This window comes from Varanus komodoensis, unplaced genomic scaffold (genome assembly GCF_004798865.1).
Source record: "Varanus komodoensis strain SLA01 unplaced genomic scaffold, ASM479886v1 scaffold15, whole genome shotgun sequence".
In the NCBI taxonomy this organism is placed as follows: Eukaryota; Metazoa; Chordata; class Lepidosauria; order Squamata; family Varanidae; genus Varanus; species Varanus komodoensis.
The window spans coordinates 13,625,050-13,645,996 of NW_025335440.1; the positions used below are offsets into that span (position 1 = coordinate 13,625,050).

General features: G+C 42.1%; 1 protein-coding gene across 1 annotated transcript in view; it reads right to left on the minus strand.

Annotated features, from left to right (window-relative positions):
* Positions 1-5,386: 5,386 nt before the first annotated feature.
* The window catches only part of PTPRN2 (protein tyrosine phosphatase receptor type N2), a 548,843-nt gene continuing 533,282 nt past the window's right edge, over positions 5,387-20,947 (minus strand). The window contains exons 21-22 of the mRNA XM_044425007.1: positions 10,366-10,439; positions 5,387-5,458 (exon numbers count right to left, since the gene is read on the minus strand). Coding sequence (XP_044280942.1) covers positions 5,387-5,458; positions 10,366-10,439 — 146 coding nt within the window. The remainder of the gene's footprint in view (positions 5,459-10,365; positions 10,440-20,947) is intronic.

Sequence of the window (20,947 nt, forward strand, 5' to 3'; positions counted from 1 at the left end):
CTGCCATAAGGCACAGCCAAATGGTTTTGGCAGGCCTGGCTTCCATCTTGTACCACTAGTGAATCCAATTCACCAGTTGCAATTTGCTTGGGATATCAATGCACAGCAGTGTGAAACCGTTATCTGCAGATGAATGGCATCTCCAGTATTTAAATTAGTAGAGTGTTTCATCTTTGCACAATAAGCAAGCTGGGAAAGCCTGTCTACACCATCATTTAGGTGCCCTTGGCAAGCAGCTGTACAGGAACAGTTTTGCCATAACGCAACCTTCCCATGATGCAATGCATACAAAGGCTGAAACCAGGCAGGTATGGAGAACTGCACAGTCCGAGCCTAAATCACTGGCATGTGAGCGCTAATTATGTGCTACATGCTTACACGAACTCCACCTCCTGCATAGTTACATGCAGCTGCAGCGCCTCCTCAGGCCCCTTTCCTTGCCTTCCTCCTATACCCTTCCTGCAACAGTTGAACCCGACTGACAGGGCTAGTGGTCCTGTGGCCGGGATCCTGTTAGAGTGCACTGCGACACAGACACCCAGAACGACTCTCCATTCAGCCACCACGTTTCCTGGGTGAACTTGGGCCAGGTAATGCCTGCCAGCCAATCTACTCCACAGGGCTGGTGTATGGAAACACAGGCAGCTTAGAAGGGAGCAGAGATTTTTTTCAAACCAAAGGGAATAACCTGAATTTGTTGTATGGAAAAAGTGGCATTTAAACCAAATAAATAAATTGTGCTGCTAGTATTCTGCCTGCTTGACCTCTTGGTGCAGTCCCTTGAACTGGGTTGCAATATGACCAGTTTGGATGAAGGAAGGTGAAGGGGAGTGGCAGAAAGCAGAAGATTTTTCAAGGTCAGTTTTCAGGTTTTTCCTAGTGGGCTGGGTCAGATAATCTAACCCTTTCTTCCTGAGCTTAACAACTGAAAAAACAATTGTCAAATATGAAATTAGTTGCTAAAGACAGGGAATAAAATCCTTTAATTTATTTTAATGTGATTTTCCATTAGTGTACTGCAGAAGCCAAAACTGGGTTCATAAAAGGAATGTAGTTAAAAGAGAATGTAAGATTAATATGCCCACGAGAAAGGCAGAATTATTGCTTTTGTTTTATGGATGTCCAAAAGTGTTTTAAGTCAGTACACCAACCCCTTTAGTAACAATGAAACTTATTTCTGAGATAAATGTATAAAATTGTACTATAAAATTTGATGGGCAAAATTGATTTGAAAAGGTAATTATTAAGTAAACTAATTTGCAGTTTGAATAGAGCCATTTATACAGAAGAAAGAATAATGGAGATGTTAGTGATTTGTCACTGAAGATAAAAGAAACTACAATATAATTGCACCTGCCTGATGTCACCATTCTGGCTATGAAATCGCTTCCGTCATTGTAAACCTGTTTAAAAGTATTATTAAAATTAGGTAGTGTTAAAATTGCATTCAATTTTTGGTTATAAAAATGGCATTTCAGGATGAAACGTAGGTAAATAGCTGAAAGTTTCTATGTGTGATATTTCATTTCATCAAATATAAAGTAAGTATTCTATTATGAAAAGTGATCCCATCATGGGTTCAAATTATAGATCCATAACATAGATGCGATGAAATGGTAACTGACTGGTTTGAAGGACAGAGCTTCTTGCGCTATAATGCAAAAGGAACGCTTGTGTCTGGCAGCTACAGCCCCAAATGGCGTTCTGGCTTTCTCTGCAGTTCCCTCCCCAGGAACCCCAGAGCCGCTCCTCTGAAGGACGTCAGGCCACAGTATGGACATTTCACACACAGACTGAAAGCGCATGTTTGCTTTGGCTTTCCTTCAGCCTTGCGCAGTCTTTGTACCAGTCTCATGATACTATCGGGTATGCGTGCGCGCTCTTATTTGCTACTTTCATTTTGTTTGGTTTCATTATCTTAATAAACTATTTTTGGATACATTTCAAAAGAAGCATTAAAATTAATTTTTATAATACTTAGAATGAAGTATTAAAATTAACTATATAATATGAAGTGTAGATGAATATCCAAAAGTTGGTGTAATTATTGCTAATTATGATTAAACAGATAACCACCAAGATATCAAAATAAGCTTTACAAATTTAGCCCCATTGAATCTGTTACCAATTCCACTAGTCAGTCAGCTGCTGAGGTGGAGTGAATTCAGTGCCGTGCTCTACAGACCCAACCCAGCACCAGCTGAGGCTGTGCTGCTCTTAAAAAGTCTGAACTACTAGGTGGTCCTGCCATCTGGGGAACTCACTACATAGCCCTCATCAGGATACGAGATTTCTTGTACAGCTACAGAAATGTATATGGAAGCATCTTGGTGAATGTATGGTCCTAATATAGGTGGAAGGCACGGGTCACTTGTCTACAGCCATTTCAATACCCTAGTAGATTTACTTGGGAGCCAGTCAGAGCAAGCATCTCCTTAGAACCATTGGGAAAAGCTTTGTGCCTTGGGAAAAAAGTAAAGAATAGACCAAAAGCTGTGATAGAGCATTCATCTGTTAACCTGCTCTAGGAAATTTACAATAGAATTAGTAGTAAGCTGTGGAGATGTCTGCACATTAATTTACACTGCAGAAAATGAGGTAAAGGTAAAGCAGTTTCAACATCTGAAATGAGGAAGTAAACTTTTTAAAATTGAAATGCTTTAATAATATGGCAGTAATGTTATACCAAAAACAAGCAAGCAGTAAAGTGGAAGTCAGTTTTCATTCTTGCCTTCCAGTATGTTCAGAGTAACTTACTATGAAAATAACTTGTCCTGTCTCTCCCGGTGATCAAGGAATGGCATTTTTAGTCTCCTACCAAAAGCTGAATTGTGATAGCTGAATTGTCTGTCTACTAACCTACAGAGCCAAATGAGGATTTGTACCTGGGTTTCCTATATCCAAACTCAACATTCTAGAGTGTGCCCCAAAGAACACAGCTGTGCTCAATGAGAGACTCACCTAGATTGATCAGGTAAGTGTTCTCTTCCTTGATCAGGAGAGGCTCAGGTGACATCACCCAACCTGGAGATATGCATGGTCATCAGGTGCACAGCCCTGCATACTGCACAGTTCATACTGGTCCACTCAAGGGGCCGTTCAGCTACATTAACAGTGTAGGTCAAAGCAGAATGAACCACAGACTTGAAGCAATGAAACTGTGCTCTGAGTTTTCTAAATGTAGACAATATATCCTAAATTGCTGTAGTAAGTTTATAGGGCAGGCATTATACCTCCAAACTTTGTATTTAAGTAATGGAGAGCTGTATGCAGCACTTTTGCACCTGCAAAATGTACATTTTGCTTTGGATGTCACTGCACAGATTTGTAGAAATCCACCCAGAATTTGCACTTGCAGCAATGAAGAAACAGTTTAGCTCTAGTAAATCTCATTCAAAATCCTGGCAAGATACCATTCTAATGGATTTTGTCTTCCCTGAATTCTTATTCTGTGCCTAAAGGAAACCTGTTAAGAAGATATTATTTAACAAAAAGACATTTTTTGTATCCATATCCTTTTTGTTTTGCTTATAAGAGCAGTTCTAAAATCCTGATGCCACAGCATAAGTGTGGTTAAATGCAGAATTAGTGTTTGCAAAGAGGACAGAGGAGCCTGCTTTAACAAACTGAGCAGAGCAGCCAATGATGAAATGTGCAAGCCAAGTATATTACATGTGCTGTGAACAATGTGTAGAAATGTACACATGAAAATTAACACATCTGGAACTTTTTGAAACAATTCTTTAATTGTATTTACGCTTACACTAAACACAGCAGATAATGGGTCTAATCTTGTAAGTGCGTATCTTCCATGTATTTCAAGGGGGCTTCTAAGGGTGAAAAGAGGATACAACATGCTTGATGGTTAGGCTATGGAAGCCCCACTGAAATTTATGGAGTGAGCACCAGCTTGGTGGCTTGTGCCCAAGAATTACAGTGTGCTTCCATTCACAAGATGTATGAAAGCATAAATGTGTTTCTTCCTGTTCTAGTCAAATTCTACATTTTTAACACTAAGTGACTAGGAATGTGTAGACACACATTTGTAATAAAATCTACAACAAAAGCTGGAAGCATCAAAACAAATAATTAGTAGCTAGCATACTACATAGTCATTCAAGTATTCTTCCCTTAATTCAACACTCAAGCAAATGAAGATGCAGCCCACCAGCATGTTCCAGGTTCTCTGAATGAACAATTGCCAGGGGTAAGAAAATCTCCTTGCATACAGTTCTCCGTGTGCAAAGCATGGATCCCTTTAAAAGGGAATAAATGGGCCATAGTAAAAGGCAGGAATTCCAAAAGCGCAAATTTGTAAATAATACAATTTAAAATAAATTCAGAAGGCAAGGAATAGTAGTTTTAAATTATTGTGCAAATGCAGAATCTTGGCATAGTTTTGAATAACTATGTCAGTAATTCAATCAGTTATGAAGTGCTATTAGAAGAATCTCTTTTCTGGTCTTTAAAAATAGTATATGTATTTGGATAATTAAAAAGGTAAATTAATCTCAATATATAAAACACAAGGATAGATACACATTTCTAATTTAAAAAAAAAAGCAGAGGGTAAGCTGCTAACACAGAAGGCTTTCAAAACCTAGAGAAGGTCAATTCCTCTGCCTTCCATCCTTTGTGAGGGCAGTGGCATACAACAGAAGTCCTCGGTGCTCTTTGGAAACCGGTGCTCTTGCTAATGTGACCGACTTTTCCTCCATAGCTGTGGCAACTGTGCAGGTCTTTGGACTTCGAGCTTAGATTTGCTTCTATTCATTGCACAGAGTTGGAAAGTAAACAACAGTTAAGTAAAGCATCAGCCCGCCCAGGCGCAGCATGGAGTGGCACAGCTTCCTCATGCAAGCAACCAGACCCTTTTTTTACCAACACACGCAGTATTGTTCTCTGGGCTTGCTTGGCCTTTGTCGAGAACAATCCCAATGCTTTAAAAAATGAAATAATGATCCCCCCTGCTTCTTAGATTCAGTCCTTGAAAAGTTACAAAAACATAGGAGAACGCTATGTTGCCAAAGATACATTGAACACACTGCTTATCCACAATACTGTGTATTTCCTATTAACAAAGTGTACGTGTGCTTCCAACGTGCGAAATTTAGGGCTTCATGGATGGAGAAGAACTAGAGGGATTGTTCTCATCACTTAAGCCAAGGCCTTAGGGTAATAGTGTTTCTGAATATTGTAATAAAAACAGAGTACACATTAACTGTTGAACTTGAACTGGCAAGAGAAGTTTGTAAAGACCCTACTGATATGTGGTTACAATAGCAGATACACAGTTAAGGTGAGGTCACGTTTTCCAACAACATTTACAGGGACTAAGGATAATGAAAGAGGCCCCTTTGGAAATCTCCAAGGGACAACGAGCTGCTCACTGTGGAAGTGCTTTGAGTATTGCGTTCACCTCTTCTGCAACTGCTGTCAATGCGAACTCAAACTGTTCCTGTGGAGAGAAGAGCCAGAATTAATACTCTGCAGCACTTCCAGGAACGCTGGTGAAACCTTCAACAAAATATCCAGGCCTAACCTGCTTATTCCTGAGGTATACATGGGTTTATGGGCATGGATGCTGTAGTCCAGGGCCACAGCCCAGGGGCCTACCAGTGTTCTGAAGTATTATACTTGTTAATTACCTCCATGCTATATTTTATTTTTGCCATGATTTATACATCCTTCTTCCACGGTTATTTATTATTTATGCACAGAAAAAGCACTCAAAACCCACTGCAGTGGGTGACATTCCAAACCATTTTATTTACAAAAAGTAATTTTATTTTAAATAAAACTTTTGAAATGGATCCAGATTTAATAAACTAAGAATAGTCCCACTGAAATCAACAAGGCAATATGATTGAACTGTCTTCAATTCTAAAAAAAGGAATGTCTTATCTTTGTGTGCAGTACTGCAGAGATTAGAAACAGGATTCCGAGAACAGAAACAAGATGTAGCTCCCAAATATATACTAAAGGAAAAGCGTGGGATGAGTGGCCGTGTGAAGGAGCTCTCCAGGCATACTGACTGAGGTGCATGTATGGAGGATACTGAGCTGGATCCTTCTTCAAAAGGAGGAACCTCTGTGTGCACATGGTCACTAAGCACATCTAAGTTTCCATAACTTAAAGAGTCATACCTTTCAGACCCTTCCTGACAGTCCTTTTAATACATGGCAAAAGAGGCCTTTTGGGATGGCTTATCCAGAAGAGGCATTTTTCTTACTGAAGTCTATGTAACAGCAATGATGCTAAGCCTTTCTGAAAAGGTTCCCCTTTCATTTCTTCCCTACATCTTTGGGATGTCTCTCATTGAAGACACCACATATAGATTTTAAAAATCCACATCAGCATTATGAATCTATATTTACTTAGTACCACTTAAAGCTAAAAACAAAACAATAAAGTATAATGCAGAGAAATGTTTTATTTATATATGTTATCTTCTTTTGGAAATGGACTTGGAAGCAACACTGAAGGATCGTATATGAACTTCTTAAATAAAAGTATAGAATACATCACAGTTTTTACTAAGGAGGGTACAGCTGCAAGAGCAGGGAAGGGAGCAGACAAACACGGACAATACTGGATCCTCAAGAATGAGCTACTAGATAGAGCTGAATGACTTCCAGATTGTTCCAAAACTATTTGGTATCTTGTGAGTGATTTGGAGGAGGTGTCTTCTCAAAGTTTTGTGAGTGATTTGGAGGAACACGGGGACACAAACTAAGGGAAACACTGGGCAGGCACAGTGAGGAGGATCCCACAGAGAGGCCTACAGAAGACTAGGCTGAGCCCAGTGAAGTTCAATCAGCCCCATTACGACTGCCCACCTTTGCATGCTGGTGGCACGGGGAGCCTGTGCCGGACATCCCCAGGTGGCACTTGGGAACTTTGCAGCCGCCATTGCTTGGGTTTGTCCAGAGCCCCCCGGCCAAAGCAGCAGCCCTTTCCTCCTGCTCTTGCAGTTTGGCTTGCCCCTGCCTCCAATGGGTTCTCTTGCCTGGGCCTAGATGGCACAGCAAGCCCCACAGAGCAAGCAAGCCTTGCACGCCATGCTGTGTGAGAGGGCCTTCTAAGACCGGCACACCCAGGTCTGGATAACATGCTAAGCCAGCACAGCGTAGCATGTCCTGTGAGCCCAGCCACTGCTTCCTCCGTGGCCGCCGGTCCAGCTTGGGCAGGGCATCCCTGCCAAAGCTCCTGTTGGTAACCTAAAACAGGAAGCACGTGCTCTGGGCAAGCAGCCAGGGGAGAGGGACTGTTCTCGCCACCCGAATGTGAAGCTGGCTGACAAGCCAGGCCTTGTGCTCCGAAAAAAACCATGAGAAGGGCACTCCCCTCTGACTGGCATAATTTCAGGGAGGGCTTGCAGGTGAGTCACGCCAGAGAGGAGGAACACAGCAAGTTTCCCATGGAAGGGAAACTGGAATCCCCGCCCAACTTTCATGGCTTGCCATGCACTACACAAGAGGCACATGCTTTACAGTGTACATTTTCATCTATTTTCTCAGAAAGGTGTTATCCACCCACATCATCAAGGGTGAAGCACTTCATTTCTGAGATCTTAGTGTTTTCAAATGAGCCGAGAGATATACAGAGATGGCTTAATGATCACAACTTCCTCTCTTGCCGCTATCCTACCGAAACTGCAACGCTTTCTCACTTAATGCTCTACTTGCTCTATGATGCATGTTTTCATAAAAATTGTCCACAAAACACAGAGGGAGAATGCAAGTGAATAATTGTTCTGAAAACTTGCAAACTATAAAAGTTAGATTTATATACCTCCACAGCCTCTGGGTACTTTATTTGAGATTTAACAGGTTACTATGTTATTTGAGGGAGGGAAAGAAAATTGCTTTAGTTTTTTCCCTGCCCACAAAACTGTCCCAGCTTTAAAAGCACAAAACCCTCCAGACCTATCCTGAAATTATGCATATTATATTTACTATTTTAATACGATTTTACCCCCAGCCCTCAAGTGAAGACAATAAACAAACCCTGTTTTAAAAGTTACAAGTGAAAATCCCAAAATCTTTAAGGGTGTTCTTGCCCAAATCTCCGTACAGTCATCTGCTGAGCTTCATTCAAAATTTGGTGAGCTTCATTCCTTCAGAAGGGGAAAATATGTCTGCAGATTTCATCCAGTTTTGCTGAGAAATGTTGATTGTCCCCTTTAGAACAAAAATGTAAAGGCTACTTGCACAAAAATGGTTGCACCTTGTAGTCTAACAGGTGTCAGGCTTAATCCACTCAGAGATTTGATTATGCCTGCAGGTTTTATTCAATGCTATCAAAAGCCAAAATGGTACAGATGCTTGTTGATCTCCGAAGGATAACAGGGATGCACATTGCTTCAGATTTCCCAGAGTGAACGTCTGATTCAGACCAGAGTCAAATCAAGCTGCTTTTCAAAACATGGTACAAAATAAATCTTGTATGAGGTGCAAACCTCTATTAAAGATGCAATCTAATTGCCATTTCTAACCCACTTCTTAGTCTAGTGGTTTAAAATTACTGCAAGAGGCTGGTTTTTATTTGTATTCAGCTTGGAGGGAAGAATATGGTTTGTTTAAATCAGATACATGTGCAAAATTCTCTCGAGACGGCCCACTGCTGGCACACAGCCAATTTTTTAAGACTTCACGCTGTCTTTGGCACCATAAAATAGTTTGAGCAGTTTTAGCATGGGAATAAGCAGTCAAAAGGAGGAAAGGAAGGTGAGCGAATCCTTTCAAATTTTTGAACAGCTGTACCAGATCACGGTGTCATGTAAAAGTTACTAATAAAGTGCTTACACTATTTTTTAAAAAGCTACACCCTGAATGGACCATTCAGTAGGTCAGAAAATCCGAATTCTATGTCCATGCCTCAAATGCTAGGAATGTTGGATTTGATCAAGATTTAGAGTAAAGTAACTGAAATAAACGGGATTGGAGTTGATCACTAACTTGTCCCATTCACTTCGATGGGGTTTCCCCAAGTACAGCTAATCTAAACCAGCGTCTTTTTGTCATGAGTCCACTTAATTTGCCATAATCATTGCACTATTGCTGTTCTACATGTTCTGTCTCCTCATGGTGGTGTTGTTTTTATTTATATGAAGATCGTCATCACAGTATAGACCGAGATGATAATAGTTTGGATTCCAGCTTCCATTAACAGCATTCTCCTCACAAAACAGGGCAGTTCTGAGGTGCCTTAGCTGTTGTCTCTGACTCACAGTAACCCGTGAAAGAATGTCCCCCAAAGCAGCTTCCTTACCACCTAAAAATATGGCCCCAAGCCTGGAAACAGAAAGGCATGTGGCACGGGGAAGCAGATCAAGAAGGGAAAACTGGTGAAAACTGGGGACCCTCACACAGAAGCAGAAATGCTTGTGCATGTTTGGATCAAAGCCAATATATCCTTGCCATTATTCTGCGTCTGTGGCCAGTGGATAACTTCCTCTCTCCCAGGATTTTTACGGGAACTTTTTCTCCCTTTGGCGTAGTCTACAGCATGATCTCCTCCAGAATTTGGGCCCTGTAGATGCATCAGGCAATTTGAGAAACTATCATATGACCACTACCACAAGAAGGCACTACCACAAGATGGACCTGCTGCTAAAAATGCTCCAGCCTGCAGCCACCGTCATTTCCCAAAACCACCTTCAAGCCCATTTGTGGCCCAGAGGCATTCACGGGATAAGGAGAAGGGAGCAGCAAGGCAATTCCAGCTACCAGTAACAGATGTGGTGATTTATAAAAAAGCAAAATTAGGAGGGCTGGGGCATCTCAGCAGGAACCAAGGAAAGTACCTCAGAGTGCACTGGCATCCACAGGCAGCCAGTTCCCTGCCCCTGCTCAATCCATCTTCCTAACCCTTAATACACTTAATCTATGTTCCTCTCCCAATTTAGCCATGGACACTGTCCTTTTAGTGAACATGCGCAAGTTTGAATGATATTGTCTTGAAGGCTTTGAAGAAAAGGGATTTTTTTTAAATTTGTGTTTTCATTGGTGATCGGAAGACTCCTGGTCTTGATTCATTTTAATGCAAGTCCACAGTAAGACACTGTACAGAGCAAACACCTCAGAATGTACTGTGTGAGGTACATCCCTCTTTACTTTTGGAGCACAGCTATGATGAAAAGACTTGTAATTCACTGAGTTCCAATAGGGATTATTTCCAAATTGTATCTGTACATCTAAGCCCGGAAAGCTTTAGGTATTGGACAGTACAGAAATGCAATAAACAAACAAATATGTGATGCATGCACATGAACACACACACGCACAGCTGTGAGGAAGAACACCCCTGAACTCTGCGTAGATTACAGGAGTAATGCATTTAAAATGCAAGTCTTGGCAGTACCTTTGTCTGGACCATGCCAGGTCTCTGGTCTCGCAAGTGCTCCAGAGTAGCAGCAATATCAATCTCTTTAGCACCTGCAAAAGATAAAATAATCCCCGTTTCAGCTGAGTTCAAAGTGATGGTAATGTGTGCTGCATCTGTCAGTCTCCTGCCATTGGATTCCCTTTGGGCTTACAGCCCAGTTGAAAATTATACAGGCATCTCTCCAGAGACTTGGCAGGCTGCACTAAAATTGGCCTTCAGATAGGGAGGGAGGAAAAGAAAAGCTATGGGTAGCTTTGATTAGCATCAGTTATATAAAATAGAAATCAGAAAGAATTCTTGAAAGATGTCTCCATTAATACTGACACATGGCAAATGTATTTGTCAGCTAAGAACCCAGAGTTTCAAATTCACTTGTAATTGCATCGCTATTCTTATACTTGATATAATACACATATGAATATTTCAGTGTTGTATTTTCAGTTTCATTATCATGTATACATTGAGGTGATTCTTCAGTGGTAATCCCTAGTTTAAGGCTATTGGTTTTGTGATTTCTACATGGCATATTCATGGTATGCCTTTACAAAACACTGTATAAAAATAATCACAGGGAAGGAGAACGCTGCATTAATTCCACCTTTTTCTTGTAACAACTCAAAGAGGCTTATACAATTCTCCTGCTCTCAGTCTTATCCTGTAACGACAACTCTGTGAGGTAGGCAGGGGTGAGAATCTGCAAATGGCTCAAAGTCACCCAGTTGGCTCCATGGCCAAGTGGCAACTAGAACCACTAACCACTATTCCACATTGGCTTTCTAAACTCAAACTCACTAAATGTACTAAGCATGCCTGCACTCAGACAAGACCCAACAACAAATAAATATAAAATAAACCTGCCAATACAGAGTTGATTCCATTTTGCTTGGATTGGGGAAAAATCTGCAGCAGGAGAGAAGCTGTTTCACACTGTTGGGCTAAGCCCTCTTTTGTCCCTGTGTGACAGCGAAGCAAGAAACCTGGCACGAAACAGCAGGCCCACCAACTTTTAGGAGGATTAACCTATCCAGCCTGTAGGAAGGAGGCCTGCACTGTATGCCATGCAAGCACAACCAAGTGGTGTCTTCAAGAAAAAATGTAAAATTCTATGTGATGCTTATCATCATATTTAGTGACATGAATGTGCAAAAGAAATTAACTGCTATGATAGAGCTAGTTTGTTGTAGTAGTGCAACAAACTACTATAGGATCCTGGAGCAGGATCACAGGGCCTGGGTTCGGATGCACCACTGTTTCTCAGCCAGGGCAATCCGCTGGGGGCAGAGGAAGGAGAACCTGCAGAAAAAGAGTAACTGCAAAAGCCCTTTCACAGCAGCAGGTGGGGACAGGTTTGCATGGAAAACCCAGCAGCTCCTTCCATTTCACCTTACTTGCCACAGGGATGGTTGGTCTAAGGATCCCCTGAATCCAATCCTCTCTCCATCTTCTGGCAGCACACCCCTTCCACCCAAGCTCTACTGGGGTCTGAGGGAGGGATGGTAAAGCAAGGAGAATTCTCAGGATATACCTCCTTGTCTTCCTGCAGAGAGTATAAAGCCATTCTGGGGACCATAAGATTACAATTTTATTTCAGTTGTTATAAGGATTAACTGGGATATAGCTCAAACTATCCTATCCTGAATTCCTGGCAGAAGTGTGGGATGCAATATAATGAGGCCTTAGAAGTCCTCAGAAGGAATAGGATATAATTTCTCCAAATGTCACCTAAGTTTGTTATGGATATCTTGGAATTGGAGTACAGTGTGAATGAATGTGGCAAAATACAAGGATACTGATACCTTTCAGATATTAAATCAGTGGTGCGGTCACTGCTTGGCAACGGACACATCCCACTGCCGGTGTATCCTGAAGGCTGACAAGGGAGTGTGCCACGGGCTGGAGAAAGCCTCTCTCCAGGCTCCCTGTCCATCTACTCATCTGGAGTGTTGAGCCAGTGGGGCCAATTAGGGACTCTTTTGGTGTACCACCCATGCCTCTCCACTGGTCTACCTGAACTGAAAGAGCGGGCCTTGGTGTGATGCTGATGTCTCCCAGACTGGTCTTGGAGAATATGAGCATCCATGTTGAGGCTACCTTATCTGGGGTCCCTCAAGGATGTCACAGACACCACACAACCATGTGATCGGCCTATCACATGGAGCAGGGCACTTCCTGGACTTGTTTTTTTTTTTTTTTTCAGCCAGGTATGGGGATAATCATCTGAAGGTGGGGGATTTTCATCTGGTCCCTTTGTTAAAGCTGGATCAGAGCCTCTTGAGCTTAGACTAATGGTGTGAAACCAAGTAAGATGGTCTGCCCCTAGAGGCTAATGGATCCAGACAGTTTCCAGAGAGGGCATGGGGAATTTCTAGCTGATATGGCTGGTAGCTTTGGTGAATCCTTGGTCGATCTTTGGAAAACAGAGGTGACTAGGTAGTTGACACGATCACCTTTAAGCACCCTCTCTGTAGAACCTTTTTGGCTGCATGGTATAGCGCAGAACTGAGAGCAATGAAACAACACAGTGCAGAGGAGGAAGAGTCCTTGTAAGTGCCCATAATCAGACATATCTGAGGGCAGTGAGGGTGGTTAAAAACATTTGCTATCTGGTGCTATCTAGGGTCTATTACATGCCGGCCACATGACTTCTTAAACTGAGCTGAGGCCTGCTGTAATATATTTGCTAGGCACTTCTAGAATAAAATCTCTTGCACCCCCAGGACTTAAAGACTCCAATGCTAGAGCTGCTTAATCAGGGAAGGTACCCAGCGCACAGTCTGGTCCAGTTTTATCAGTTGCTTCAGCTTGAATATGCCGACAACCTGCTTGGGCAGGTTCGTGCAACTATGTATGTACTGGACCCTTGCCGCTCTTGGCTTATAAAAGCTAGCAGGAAGGGAACATCCAGCTGGACTAGGGAAGTGATCACAGCTTCTTTATGAGAGGGTGTGGCGAGGCCACTACTTAAGAAACCCTGTCTGGACCTAGAAAGCACAAAGGATTTTTAGGCCAGTGCCACATATTCCCTCCTTGTGCAAGGTCCCTGAGTGGGTGGTGGCCAACCAGGTCCTTCAGCAGGTGATGGCCAATCCTTCCATAGTGTTGGGCTTTTAATAATGGAAGCAGCAACATGCAACGAACTTGGGTCTGAGAGGTCTCCATACAGTATCTGTAACAAGTGAAGACCTTAACTCACAACTTTTCCCTATGTTTTATTTACCTAAAAAGATTATGATCCTGCTGAAATGAATGGCAGTTGAAAAGGACAAGCGAGTTATCTAATATGCAGGTTACATTCAGGTTACCGATTTCACTTTCAAAGTAATTGTCAAACATAGCTGCAGAGAGCAGATGCAGCAGATGTGGTGCTGGACTCCAAAGACCTGGATTTCAATTAATTCCCACCTCAGAGACAGATCTTCCCATGTTACCCCGAGGCACTTGCTTAATCTACATTTCAGACAGTCGCACAGAACAGTCCTAGGTGGGACCAACCAAACAAGCTCTGCTCTCAACATCCCAAGTTTTAGCTAAAGAATTTGTTAATTTTTGGTGCTCTTTAATTAAAGAAAGAAAATGAAACAAAGAGTTCCTGATAGCCTTCAAGGTCTTAGTGAATTTATGACCTATCTATTTGCAAAGCAGGACCATGTGCTCACAATTTCCTTGATCTTTTAGTCCCCAATCCAGACAGGGAGGACTGGCATGCATGCCTGGGATCAGCAAAGAGCTGCATGGCACCTTAAGTATTTACTAAATGACTGCTAACTGAGCATGGCACATGGCAAGGAAGAATGCAGCCATGTGTTATAGTCTGTAATACCCTGTGCTCTCAGGCAGAAAACCTACAGTATTACTAGGGAGTAGCTTCACTAAGCCCTGAATAAATCTTCGCTTGCTTCCTCCCCACCCACTCTCACCGCAACATCTCCAACAAGTGCAACAGCTCCCTGCACAAGCCTTTGCCACTTTGTACTCTGGACCAGGTAAGAAGACAAGACTGCTGCTGCCAACGGTTGTCCCTCATTTTACTCTAAATAGGTTAGTTCAGTAGTTTCTGGGATTCCAGAACATTTTTGGGGAACATGGGGTTCTAACTTTTGCAATTCTAAAATCCACACCCGTCCCCAGCTCAAACAGGGGAGCCCAACTGAGATTCCCACTCACTCACCCACTATCACTGTTCATAATGCTCCACATGCTCACCACCAATCATGGACAACCCATCTATACCAATTACTTCTTGAAGCCCAAAATACTCAGCTGGGATTTATAAACCTGTTCCCAACTGGGAATCTGTCCAGTGTTTTTTCCCCCCTGGTTAGGTAGCTCAGAGACACACCTGTTCAGTTAAAAGAAACAAGTCAGCTGGAGGAGGAAGAGTTTACCTGACTCATCAGGCACGCCCAACAAGTGGGTCTCTGAAATCAAAAGGGCCTGAACCACTGATCTTAAGCCCAACACAAGGCAGTGCCAGGCCTCAAGCTGTTTGCAGCTTCAGAGATCAAAACCAACACACTGAATTGAGCCCAGAAATGGACTGACAACTGATGCTGACATTTCAGCACTGGGTTGATGTGCTCATGATACACTGCACCACTCAGAAGTTTCATTACTGCATTTTGTGGCAACTGAAAACCCCTGCATGTTCTTCAAGGGTGGCCCCACATTGCACATTGTTTTTTATGTAAATAAAAAAAGCATTTTTTTTAATTAACCCTTGCCATGTATTTATATGACCCTTGCCATGTTTCACTGTGACATGAAGGAATCATGGACATCCTTCAGGCATAATAAATGAAGTTGGAAATAACTACCAAAGAAGTAATTAGTTGCTGATAATTGTATTTCTTAATTCTACATTAGGCATCAAAGTTAAATGAAAATTCAGTTTTCAAGGACAGATATATCCGAGTACCAAAATGAGGAGGAAAAATTACAGGGGGAACCATTGCATCATGCTCTGGTTGTGACCTTCCAAGATCACTGCTGGAACATACTGAATGGGGCTTGTTTAATCCTGGCCTGTCTGACTTGTTCTAACCCAGCTATATGTTAAAAAACATTGCTCCTTCAAAGTAAGGGTTCCTGAGTATCATGAAGGATTTTTTAAGGCAGGCGTTATCCTTGCATTTAAAGTTGCTTCATACTAAGTATGTACTATAAAAAGCAAAGCTTTCCACTTTGAAAGAAAGACTTCTCTCCACTCACCCAAAGAATTCTTTCTGCTTGCCATCAGGGATAGGGGGGTAGTCAAACTTGTTTTGGAAGGGAATTCTGCAGTTGGCATACCATCACAAAGAAAGCCCTTGCCTGAGCTCCTGGCAACTGAACCTCCTTAGGGTTGTGGGCAAAAAGCACAGCTTCCACCAATGCTTGTAAATCTTCAGGCAGGTTCATGAAGGAGGGGGAGTCTTTCAGCTGTCCTGTTCCCGAACTGTTTAGGGCTTTATAGGTCGAATCAGCACTCTGATTTGAGCAGAGAAACCAATGGGAAGCCCATGCAATGGAGGTATGGTCTAGTATGTTGTTAAAAGCACATCTGTCTTCTCTAAGAAGGAGTGAAGTTATCAGTCTAAGTGGGCGAGGGCACCCCTGACCAAGGCATCCACCTTAGCACCCAGAAGTAATGCTGGATCCCAGAGCACCCCTAAATTTCCATCTAACTCTTTACAGAGGACCATCCTGTCCAGAAAGGACTGTAGTCAAACCAGCTTGTCCAGTGGCCATCAAAACCTGTCTTGTTTGAACTGAACTTATTTATTGGTTTTAAATTATTTTGCCAGAATGTATCCAGATTTTATATGCATCTATTTGTATAAGTATTTATTTATGATGTTGGAAGCCATCCTGAGGCTTATGCGAATGGGACGGCATACAAACATTCCAAATAACTAAATAAAATAAACGTCAGCCTATCAGTCCACACCCAATCCAGCAGTGCGTTCCAGCAATGGCTCCTTGGTTGAAAAGGTGACAGAGTTCACTATCAGCATACAGTTGACACCAGAATCAAAACTCCGTATGATTTCTCCCAGCAGCTTCATGTAGATGCTTAAAAGCACACTGAATAAAATACAGTCCCCAGGAACCTTGTAGGAGAACAGCCAGAAGACTGAAAAACAGGCCCCCAGCAACAACGTCTGGGAACATTCAGCTCAGTAAGACCAGAATCATTGCAATATGGTGCCACACAAAAACTGTTAGTGTAGCCCTAGGAACATACCAGATTCTTCATGGCTGAAATAAAGAACAACCAATTCTTTCGCTCCAACAGCTTCAGAGTGTTTGAAAAGGTTTGCTTCTGCAAGCAAAATATATAGGTATGAGGGGTTTTTCCTGGTTTTGATGACCTAAATCACTTGCTTCTTGATAAACAATAACATTATTTAGCTAACTTCCACATGTAGCTTTTCATTCATGAGCAGCCTCTGAAACACCCCACAAAATATATGCTTTGAGACAAGCAAGTCTATCTATATGCCAAAAAAATGAAAGCTGGAATGCTCCAAGATTCAGCAAGAGGATCGCTAACAGGATAATTCCAAGCTGCAAACATCAAACTTACATTTTCTCAGTTTTATGCATAACATTTTATGAACACTTCCACTATTCTATTTTTATCTCCTACAACCACCCACCATCAAGCTAGTGGAAGAATCCTGTATATGACAAACCAAACACAGAGCTACATAATAGATGTGCAGTACTTCTGTGCAAAGAATATCTGCTCCAACAAGGCTTAATGGGTAGCTGGCAGTGAGGGAGAAGAGAGTAACTGCACACAATCAAATTTAATGGGTTAAATAGGACCATAACTTTACTGGTTATTGGGGTATGAGATTTCTTAGCTCCCCTGGTTTGCCTCCAAAATGGGATCAGGTCCAATGCTTACCAAGCCCAAAGAGGTGGGACCATTTCCCACTCAACAGTCAAACCTAGTGCAGCTGTATCCGATTCTGATGCCCACTGTGAATGTTGCACTGTTGCATTTTCTGCCTCTGGCCTGAATGGTCAATGCCACCGGGCCTGTACAACGCCAGGAGTCTGAAGGTGTTCAGGTGATGGAAGATTTCCCAAGTGTCTCAGAAAACACTCCATGGCACCATCTATTTTACCAGGCACTTCAGCAGCCACCCAGAGCCACTGCTCTAGTAAATTAGCTCTAGTAGATTAAATGGGCTGCCACCGCCGTCCTCCTCCTCCCAGTTGCGGCTTCTTCCCTGCCTTTCTCCATTCTCATTCCCTTCACAGACATTCTCCTCTATTTGCCTACTGTCCTTGCTCAGTGAAGTCCAACATCACTCTGCAGGAAGACACACAGGGACCTGCATTTTATTTTTGGGAGTGGAACAGAGACGAGACTCCCTGTCCCTCTCCCAGGGCTCCACCTCTCAGAGTAAACCAGTGGTGCTGACTGCATCTTCAAAGGTTCCTGCTCACAGAGACTCAGTGCAGCATGCCGGCCCTGCCATGCAGTCTACCAGACAACTTCTGTGGGCCTGGTTGCACAGTGGACTCCTCCCCTTGAAGCCTGTGTGGGTTAGTGTAAAGAGGGCCCCAGGTAAGCTGGGACATGGGAAGAGAGAGACAGAGATAAAGCAGGGAGAGAGAATGAATGAGAATATCATTCCATTGTTAAAGTCCCACTGTATTCCACTAATTAAATCATTACTTTAAAAAATCAGCATTGTAAAACATTTTAAGAACCAGAGAACTATTCTGAGGGTACTTCACTGTTCCCTTGAAGATTAACTATGGTTTAAAAACCAGCTATTTGGAAGAAAAAGCTTGACTCTTCTCCCAACTTTTGCAGTTGCATTTTCAACTAACACACCATTTCTGTTGCTGCCATACATTCCTTTACTCCATATTCCAACGGGCTCTTGTAAACAGAAATGTTGCATGAATCTTCAAGCTTTCCTCCTTTCCAGATTCAATCCGTGATCTCTCCTTTTCAAATTGCTTATTCCAGACGCTGCTTACTGATAGCAGATCATTTTTCTCATAGCCTTCTAAGGCTTTGCAGACCCTTGCCTTTAATTTTTCCTTTTCTTCTGCCCAGATATTGCTCAAGCAGGAGCAACATAAAGGTCCACTACTGAATTAATGATGCAGATTCTTGATTTTCTGCTATTCATGCCCCACTTTTCTTATAATAATTGTGAGCCTTCTTGGAAGCTGTCCTGAGATATTAGTGGTGGATGGAGTCAAAAAGTTTTAAATAAAGAAGGAAAAAAACCCTAGATTTTTCTTCCTAAAAATATCTACTGATCTCACCCTTTCTCTGGTAAAGAAAACATCATCAGTAAATTGCTTAGTTTACAGCTGTTAAACATAACACACAAAATACAGTCTCGGAGAATCCTATCAAGCCTTCATAAAATGTTGTCTCATAGTGCATAAACTATGGAGTTTGCTCCCACAAAAGGTAGTGAGGGCCACCAATCCGGATGGCTTTAAAAGGAGATGGGAAAAATTCATGGAGAATAAGGCTATCAATGGATTCTCCTCCTGATAGATACATATTATCTCAATAGCAAGGGAATGGGACAAATATAATAACAGGACTGGGTAAGTTAGATGACAAGTTTCCATTATGCTGCCTAAGATCCCATCTGAAGCCTGACTTAACCACAGATGCCATCATTTATACTCTTTCCTAAGTCTCATTTATTTCATTAGGGTGGCACATGGATTGCACTTGTAGTGCTCATAGCTAGCTACAGGAAAAAAAATGGACACTGAATGGTTGCTACCATGGGGCTGGGGGGAGAAAACTGTTAAATTGGTTGAGAATGGTACTCTGAACAAAATGAAGCACAAGCACCTAGAGGACTCTAAATAAGAACTCATGATTCATCTGAAGCACATACAGACACAGCTGCAGGAAACCCTTCATGTTGTATAAACGTGCAGTTGTTTGAATCACAAAGAGAACAAAGGTTTTGGAATGCGTGTTCTGCACAGTGCCCCCCGGGGGGGGGGGGGGAGGCATCATAAGATACGTAAATATACCCACCCCTTTCCTCAAACACAACACACAGAACAAAAATATACCAATTAATATTAGTGGCAACTTTGTCAGGAGTATTAATATACAAATCATCTACCAAGTTAAATCAAGCCATTCAACAAATGTGCAATTCTTGAAATCATATTTAATAACCAAATCTCAATTCCAAGAGTGCAGCCCTATGTTATGTCTACTCAGAAATAAACCTAGTTGAGTTCAGTGAGACTTGCACTCTGGTAAGTATGTGAAGGATAGGATATAGGATTTGCTAAAATGTGATTTTTAAATGCTCGTTTTAAAGGTGGAGATGATGGCATACAAGACTCACTTTTCTGAAATAATAAAACAAAGTATCAATGCTTCTTCCCATTGAACAGCTAGCAGGGATAAATTATTTCAAATTTTAAAAAGACATTATGCAAAAAGAAGTCCCTTTTCCTAAGCAGTGCTGTTTAAAGAGCCAAACTGTTTATTGATTTCTGTCCACTTTCCCACTGTTGAAACTAAGTGGTCTCCTATTTACTTTGATTTTAACATGCATTATTGTCTGCTTTCTAATAAACCAGAGACTGGAACAAGTACTCACATTATTCTAAGTGTATTCTTAAAAGAACTTAAAAAAAACACAAAACCTGAAGGCCTTAATCTTTAAAGGCCCTTTTTGTAAAACATGTTAGCTGATGCTGGTCTTGCAGCTGGGCCCGGATTGAAAGTGCACTTACAATTTTATGTTTAGAACTGAAGGGCTCTAAAGTTAGTGCTTGCACCACAGAAAAGCAATGGTATTCTTTGGTGCTAGCGCAATTCATTCTTTAAGAAAAGGAAATGGAAAGAAAGATTTCATGTCCTGGACTTCAGGCCTTTGATCATTTGGTGAACACTGGATCCTCAACCCGGGCCTCAAACTTCTCAGGCCAGACAAAGGAGGGCCAGGCCTCAGAGACCGGGCCTAGATTCCTGCCAGAACAAAACCTTTGGCTGCCTCACAGTGTGACAGCCTGGGAAAGGCCCACCTCAGCAGGGCTGAGATGCCCGCTATGCCCTTTGATCTTTCATTTAAACTGCCCAAAGCACCAGGTCAGGGATTTTAGACTGCACACCCCCAACAGCAGAGGGGAGCAGGTCAAGAACAAAATGGGTTGACCAGCCTAAAAAACCCTGCAATTCTTTTCTCTGGCCAGTTTCACATGACTAGCCTTGCATTGTGCAACACTAAGCCCACACTTAAAATGGAATTTGACATTACATGGTACAATGGAGTCAATAAATGGCATTCTTTAGAGGTCTTGTAACAAAGTCAATCCTTCTCTTAAGTGGTGGAGGGCATAAAACCAAAAATGCTTGTTTACTATTCTGTGCAAGAAAATTGTATATATTTTCCAATCTTGCTTTCATCGAACCCTCTTGCTGCTGAAGACTGAAATAAGCGTAACGAAGTGGCGCATCTGTTTCCCCCCACAATAACTTTTATGCAGACAGATCAAGATGCCTCTTGAAATTCAAACGTTCCAAGAAGCTGAAATGTCTTCTGCACAATGCGCAAAA